The 8,491-nt window shown below is 47.5% G+C and overlaps 1 protein-coding gene across 1 annotated transcript in view; it reads left to right on the top strand.

Annotated features, from left to right (window-relative positions):
• Positions 1 to 8,491, top strand: part of LOC308298566 (mitogen-activated protein kinase kinase kinase 11) — a 101,208-nt gene that overhangs the window by 32,473 nt on the left and 60,244 nt on the right. Inside the window, exon 2 of the mRNA XM_080742207.1 lies at positions 2,155 to 2,335. Coding sequence (XP_080598333.1) covers positions 2,155 to 2,335 — 181 coding nt within the window. The remainder of the gene's footprint in view (positions 1 to 2,154; positions 2,336 to 8,491) is intronic.

Genomic DNA, 8,491 nt, shown 5'->3' with positions numbered 1-8,491 from the left:
TTTGGGGGCTCACAGCCTGAAAAAGGTTGAGAACCACTGGCTTAGGCAACAAAAGGTGTCAGTGTCAAGTACTGTGCATTGCAATCAGGACATAGAAATTGACGGTTCCTTGTTTTACACTCTCCGAGTTAAATTGGCATTCAGGGTATATATGGAATTTTAACAATGATTACCCTTGTTGTCGTTACGCGATGGGTGTTGGGCTGCGAAAATATCAGATCCACGAGCTCACAGCGCGTCGCATTGTGAGCCCGTAGATCAGATATCTATACTATAATTTTGCGAATGTCTGTCTGAGTGAGTGTCTGTCTGTCTGTCTGTCTGTCTGAGTGTCTGTCACAGCGATTCTCCTCAGTGGCTGGAGCAATTGATCTGAAATCGCATCACCATTAGCATATGAACACACCTGACATAACTGTGAAGCCCGTTTGTCACTTTCACAAATCATATGCTGTATATTAGCATTTTTATGGTGTAACTACTATCTATTCTGCATCTAGCATGAGGCATATCTATTCTGCATCTAGCATGGGGCAACATGTTTAACCAGCTCTGTGTGTGTGTGTGCGTGTGTGTGTGCGTGTGTGTGCGTGTGTGTGTGTGGGTGGGTGTGTGTGTGTGTGGGTGGATGGGTGCGTGGGTGGGGGGGTGTTGGCTGGCCCTCTTTCAGATGTTGTCATGTAGATCGGTACACAGTATCTCTGTAGCCTTTAAACGAAACGGGTATTTCTTACATTGATGCTCCTACATATTATCATGCAAGCACCAGTTCAAGTTACTTTCCATCCCTCATATACTGTGTGCACAGTGCACACCCCATAACCCACACACTGCACATCATTTCGGAGCTCATATCTTTGAACGGGTAAGGACTAGTTTTCCTAGTTTTTGGAAATCCTAAAAAAAACAAAAAAAAAAACAAAAACATTTAAGCGTTTGAAAAACGGGCGCCGCCGCCAGGTTAAAAGTTGTTACCTTGGGCGTACTGTGGCCTCAGATGCACCTGTCGTGTGACATGTTTATGATTTTGTTTGTGTTTTCATAACACTGTATTTTACACACGTCCAACTCACTGGTTCTCCTGACAGCGCAGACTACAGCACGCCGTGGCAACACTTGTTAACTTACACCTTATTTGCAATAAATCCTATTTCATTGCAACGATAACGTGTCTATCCCCGGAGGCGGGTATAGCGGGCGGTGATTTACCGCGTCATTGCTTATGTGGAAATTTAAGACTCACATTGTAGTGATCTAAAAGAGAAAAGGGGAAGAGGATGTGAGAAAGACGGAGAGAGAGAGTGTGTGCTTGTTGTGCGCGTTTTTGTGCGTGTGTGTGTGTGCTTGTGAATGCTAGAGCGCAAAGGCAGGTCTTGTGTTAAAGGCTTCTCAATATTTCTTAATGTTTCTTTATTATGCATGAGACAAGTGCAATGCACCAACGCCTTTAGTGGCTTCACTAATTTGTCATTTACGGTAACCACTTATTAAAAAAAAACAGCGTTCGTATTGTGGGAAAGCTGAGTGACCTTGTGGTTAAAGTGTCCGCCCATAAGACTGGGAGGTCAGGGTTCGATCCCCGGCCGGGGCATACCAAAGACTGGGGGCGGCAGTGGCTCAGGGGTAGAGGAACCGTCATTAGAACACGGAAGGTTCCCGAAGGGTTCCCAGTTTGATCGCGGGCTCCCCCAGAGTTAGTATCGAAGTATCCTTGAGCAATACTCTGAACCCCAAATTGCTCCTGATGAGCAGGTTGGTGCCTTGCATGGTTTCCTCTGCCATTGGTGTATGAATGTGTGTGTGAATAAGTGAATGTAATGCACAATCTCTGTAAAGCGCCTTGGATAAAAGCGCTATATAAATGCACCATTTACCATTTACCAAAGGGGGGAAAAAAATAACTGTGTGAACTCAACTGTATTTTACATAATCATTTCCAATCAGTAACATATATTTATATAATTTTTTTTAAAGTATAAAGTTATCAAATATGTCAGTCATTTCTTTGTATATTTATGTTATGTGTCATATCTGCCATGTGCAACTTCAAAGTCTAAAAGCCAAACAGAAATGAATCGTCATGTAAAATATCATAATCGTGACAGCCCTAACTGTAACTCTTCTTTCTCCCTTCCTCTCTCCTCTCCCCACCAGTCCTGCTGGCCCAGCCCATGGACAGTGACAACATGGAGGGCGTCACCCTGAAGATCACAGACTTCGGCCTGGCCAGGGAGTGGCACAAGACCACCAAGATGAGCACGGCGGGCACCTACGCCTGGATGGCCCCGGAGGTCATCAAGGCCTCCACCTTCTCCAAGGGCAGCGACGTGTGGAGGTCAGTGTGTGTGTGTGTGTGTGTGTGTGTGTGTGTGTGTGTGTGTGTGTGTGTGTGTGTGTGTGTGTGTGTGTGTGTGTGTGTGTGTGTGTGTGTGTGTGTGTGTGTGTGTGTGTGTGTGTGTGTGTGAGTGCACAATGCGAGGCCTTGTGAGCATGTAGATCTGCTATATTCACAATATAATAGAACCATGTTATTTAAAATGTAATGCCTCAACTCTTAGTGCTGGTCAGGGTGAGGGGTCCCTTAAAATATGATTATTTTGGGGGTCGCGGCCTGAAAAGGTTGAGAACCACTGTGTTAGGGCACTGGTTCACAACACTGGATCTGGACCCGTTTGTGGGCCGCGGACATATTTTTATGGGTCCTTTTATTTTTTGTTCGTGACACTTTGTGAGCTTGTAGATCTGCTATTTTCACTAGTTTGGGTCCTGGGCAAATGTATATGTTCTCTTATGGCTTCACAAGCAAAAAGGTTTGGGAACCACTGGGTTAGGGGATTAACGACTTCTGATGTTTGCGAGGCGCCTGTCTGTCAGTAAAAGTCGAAGTCGCAGACCACGCAGAGTGCTGTCAACAACGGACAGACAGAAAGCATTGGCAATAAGTCGTCAAACTCACCTTTTTAGGCTTTTGTTTTGACGTTAACATTATAGATTCCATCATGGCTTGATTGATTGATTGATTGAATACTTCATTAGTCAGAAATGTAAACAGAAAGAGGTAGAGTCAGACATTTAGGCTCAAAGGATAACACAAAGAAGTCCTGGGGCAACCACCAGCAACATTGTGATATCACAATGTTGGATGCATTTATCAGCAACCTGATAAAGTTCATGGCTTCCGTTGGGACTCCTGACAAAGTGCTGTCGCTACAGAGCGAGCACACACTGCACCGTCAGCGGACCTCGGGCACTTCAAAGGGAAGAGCAGCAGCTGAACACACTCGTTAATTAACGCTCTGCTGATGGTCACATTGAAAAACTAAATGAACATAACACCACTCGTTGGAAAAGGCATCAAAGATGCCCAGGGCCTAATATCTCATTCCCCTTTAACTCGGCGGTAGATGTTTTTTTTCCAATTTGGGAGACCAAATCCACATTAGCAAAAAAAACATGCGTTCTGTACAGCCATTTATAGCCCGCACAGAATACAAAATACTGATGCTGGCCTTCAAGACAGCCAAAGGTATGGCACCTCCAAACCTCCAAAGCCTGATCAACCCCTACAACCCCACCGTTCACTCAGATCAGCACAGGGATGCTGACAGAACACTCGCAAAAAATACCCAGGCCAAAAATCCACTCTGCCTAGACAGTTTGCCCTCCTTGCCCCCAAACTGTGGAATAAACTCCCTGTCGCACTTAGAACTACAGACTCACTCCCTATAGCTTCCACCTTGGACTGAAGACTCACCTCTTCAGACTCCACCTAAACCCATAGTACTTACTGTAGCACTCACCTACTCTCGATGACCATACACACATTTTACTAAAGGTTTTTACTGATTAGATGCGTGGTCTACCACGTTATTGTTTTCTAGATTGATATTCCTATGCATTTGTTGTATTGCTGTTGATGTATTGACGTATTATCTTGCTTATCGTATTGACGTATTACCTGCTTATTGTAAGTCGCTCTGGATTAAGAGTGTCTGCTAAATGCCTAAATTGTAAATTGTAACCAAATAGACTTTATAGTTAAAAATCACACCCGTGTGAACTGAGCGGTGGTCGGTGTGTGTGTGTGTGTGTGTGTGTGTGTGTGTGTGTGTGTGTGTGTGTGTGTGTGTGTGTGTGTGTGTGTGTGTGTGTGTGTGTGTGTGTGTGTGTGTGTGTGTCTGGCCTGAACAACAGCGCCCCTCCCTTAACATGTGTGGTCAGAAAAGGTACTGCAGGCTCTGCAGGCTACATACAGACACGGACACACACACGCACACACACACACACACACACACACACACACACACGCACGCACGCATACACACACGGCCATGTATAGGAGACGGTGTAACCACTGCTCAAAAACACAGTGAATACATACTGTCACACTATGTAACTCTCCTCTTCCACCTACCCCAGATTTGAATTTGGGTCCTGTGCATGTGCTGCAATTTCTGAGCGGTGCAAACCGCTCCTACATTTCACTTTGTGTTTTTTTAGTACGGAATGTATCAGCCAGCCAAATGTATTTGTATGGATCTCCATGGAGATCATGTACACATAAAGTAACGGACGTCACGGACAGAACGGCCCATACAAGGAGATATGTGTTTGCACCGCTCACTTCGCACCGGTGTGATTTTATTTTCTTCCATTGAGCTAATAGAAGCTGCCTGCTTGCTCAGGGGATAAATTGTATCGTACTTTACAGATTGGACAAAATTACATTTTATTCATACTTTCTTTTACATTGTGCCACTTTAATGAATAAAATACATGACATTTGATATCAGATTTGAGAAGAAATGTGAAATCAGCATGTGTGTGTGTGTGTGTGTGTGTGTGTGTGTGTGTGTGTGTGTGTGTGTGTGTGTGTGTGTGTGTGTGTGTGTGTGAGTGAGTGAGATGGAACCCCCATTCCCATAATGCACCTGTCCTGCTTCATTCTGATGTGCGTGCGCGTGCGTGTGTGTGTGTGCCTGTGCGTGTGACGTGCGTGTGTGTGCGTATGCATGTGTGTTGTTTGTCTAGACTGAACTCTTATCAAAGTTCAGGAGACGATCACTTGGGTTTAGGTATACTTTATTGACAAGAATGAAGGCAGAAGCAAGCATCACACAGCATGGCATATTGAGCACCCTACTATAGAGACAGCATAATATCTAAGGCCTATATAAGCGCATCATATTGGCAGCCTACCTTAAGCGCTACTATAAGACAGCATAGAATCTATATCCTAAGTGAAGCATTGTTTGGCATGGGTTCTGCCTCGGGCCATTACTCGCTGACCCACGATCCCCATGTTGCCATGAGTATCGAGGGCATAATCTTATTACAGCGAGCTCTGGCCCGAGACCCCCCACGGGGGATCTGAAGCAGAACCTGACGGTGGAGCTGGGGTGGTGGCGGGGCAGTGCTATGCAACAAGACTGAGACCCACCAGCTAGCTTCCCTAAGAACCCTGGGTAAGGGGGGGGGCAGGACCCTGTGTCCCGCCCCCCTCCGCGCGCGCGCCCCCCTTGTGACCGTCCACCGAACTAGCTATGATTCTACGAATCGTCGCACTATTTCAGGAGACGATCACTTGGGTTTAGGTATACTTTATTGACAAGAATGAAGGCAGAAGCAAGCATCACACAGCATGGCATATTGAGCACCCTACTATAGAGACAGCATAATATCTAAGGCCTATATAAGCGCATCATATTGGCAGCCTACCTTAAGCGCTACTATAAGACAGCATAGAATCTATATCCTAAGTGAAGCATTGTTTGGCATGGGTTCTGCCTCGGGCCATTACTCGCTGACCCACGATTCCCATGTTGCCATGAGTATCGAGGGCATAATCTTATTACAGCGAGCTCTGGCCCGAGACCCCCCAAAACTACAAAACCCCCAAAACACGCCAAAAGCTCAGAATCCCATGCCAGCGCTAGCCAACTGCGAGGAAGGCAGCTCTGCTGTGACTCTAGCGATTAAGAATTATCATTACTGCGGGGGCAAACTATGAACTGCCTGTCCTATTGTTATAGATGGCTATTAATACTGCTAAAGCAAAATAAGTAAGAATGTAGCCGCCTGCATGGCTTGCTATAAATACTACTAAGCAAAATAAGTAAGAGAATGAACGGCTTGCCAGAAACGCTATTAATCCTGCTAAAGCAAAATAATAAGTAAGAATATTAGCAGCTGGCAGACCGAACCAACGGTGAGGAAGGCGGTTCTGCTGACTATAGCGAAACTGAAATCTAACTGGAAGCCATACTAAACAGCCTAGTGACAAGCGGGAGCAGCAACACTGAAATATATATACAGACAGCAGAACCAGAAGCAGCGATGAGACCTTTAATTCATATAACTTCAGCACCAGACAGCTTGATATATCCTACCTAACTGACACCCCAGCAACCACCTAGCTTTGCGTGATTGAAATATTAAAGCGTAATATTTATCGTGGCCCGCAACCTATCAGGGGCGCGTGCCCCGAGTAACGCAACAGAAGCAGCAAATAAAACACGCCACCTATCAGGGGCGCGTGCCCCGAGTAACGCAGCAGAAGCAGCAAAATGAACCCTATGGAACAACCCTGCTAATAGTGCCTGCAGCACTATTAGCATCAGCAGCAGAAGCGTTAACTGAAACGCGTCCAACTCCAGCTTGGAACCATTACGCTTCGGTCAGTCCTGTGTTGTGTGTGCTTGATAGCTTGGCGTGCAGGATCTTGAGTTAGCTGAGGGCACCAGAAGTGCTGGTGGTGTGGCTGCTCCGATCCGGAGAGAATGCAGAGTGAAGAGGGGCGGGCCGCAAATCTGGCAGCTCTCTCCGGGGTCGTGTGACGAGGACGTCGGGCAGACAGCCCGGTGTTCAGCATGGACATGAAAGGACAGAAGGGAGAGTTAGTTCTGCGACTGACACTGGTGTACCTTCCCTGCTTAAACTGCGAGCTGCAATCTTCAGAGGCCATGTGCTAGTCGCATCTTAAGCCTGGCCTTGGTGACCGCATGTGCTTCCCGCAGAAATTACCATCTTAGCTTTAGCTGACCATAACAATGAAACCACGCCTAAGGTCGCTGACTTTTAGGATCACAGAGAAAATTTTCGCAGCCCACGGAGCGCTCTGCTGCAGAGTCTGCTGCTGCACATATGAGAATCTCCACGAGATACCCGTCTTGACCTTTAAAGGCAAGCTATGCAAGCCTAGAGAGCGGCTAAAGCCCAACATTCAGTACAAGTAAGTCGCTGCTATCCAACTATGGTTGCCTATTATTAGCAAGCTTAGAGAGCGGCTGAACGCTCACAGAATCGAACAAGCAAATGCGTTGCTATTTACCTGCTAGAGTGTGGCTCCTCAGGGCATCTGGGAAAGCTGCAGCTGGCGAGAGGAATGGAGTTCCCACCGCTGGTGCTGGAACTGCAGCTTCCCATGTTCCCTTGCGACCTGGCGGTGGCGACGACGGTCGCAGCCTGACAGCGCCTCCGGAAGATGGGCCGGCACCACAGGCTTCCAGCACGACGCAGCGCTGGATCATGCTCATGGTAGCAGCAGTAATAGCATTAACTGATGCTGTAGCGGGCGGGCGGGCAGCCGGACGGGAGGGCCGACAGGCAGGTGGGAAGGCAGGCGGGCGGGAAGGCAGGCGGTGGCAGGCTGGCGGTAGGCCACTTCAGTCTGCTGAATATGGCGCGTGCAGGCGGGCAGGCATGCGGGCGGGAGGGCGGGCGGGCAGGCTGGCAGCTCATGGTAGCGGCAGAAGTAGCGGAAGCTGTAGTAGCAATGCCCTCTCCAGTGCTAACCGACTCCTGACTGGTCTCATGGAATTATGCAGTAGTGGACGAAACTATAAAGATAAACATGTTAGCAGAAAACACTCAGCCGCTGCAGCGCGACGCTGCAATGATGGCATGCTGTAGCAGCCGCTATGCAGCGGCTCCGGCAAGAAGCTGAAAGGACAAACAAGATGTTAGCAGCAACATGTAGCAGCCGTGGCCCGAAGCTATAAAGAAAAACGTGATTTAGTGGAACATGTAGCAGCTTTAGCATAAAGCTGCCATGCTAACCTGATGCCGTGGCGGGGGCATGCCGCAGCTCCAGCCTGGAGCTGTAATGATAAATCTGTTAGCAGAAAACCTCAGCAGCTGCAGCGCCATGCTGCTATGGCGACCTGCTGTAGTAGCAGCTATGCAGCAGCTCCAGCATGAGCTGAAAGGATAGAAATTATGTTAGCATTTAGACATGTAGCAGCCGCAGCAAGAAGCTAAAAAGTAAAACACAATTAGTGGAACATGTAGCCGCTTTAGCATAAAGCTGCCATGATAACCTGATGACGTAGCAGTGGGCCTGCAGCCACTCCGGCTTGGAGCTGAAATAATAAACAGAATGTTAGCAACCAACAAGTATTCGCTTTGGCGTGAGCTGCAGCAACAGACATGTAGCACTTTAGCCTGAGCTGAAAAGAAAGCATGGCGTTTATCCTGGAGCTGCAATGGTGAA

The sequence above is a fragment of the Nannobrachium achirus genome, assembly GCF_963921795.1.
Source record: "Nannobrachium achirus genome assembly, chromosome: 14".
NCBI lineage: Eukaryota > Metazoa > Chordata > Actinopteri > Myctophiformes > Myctophidae > Nannobrachium > Nannobrachium achirus.
This window is presented reverse-complemented; position numbering and strand designations above follow the sequence as displayed.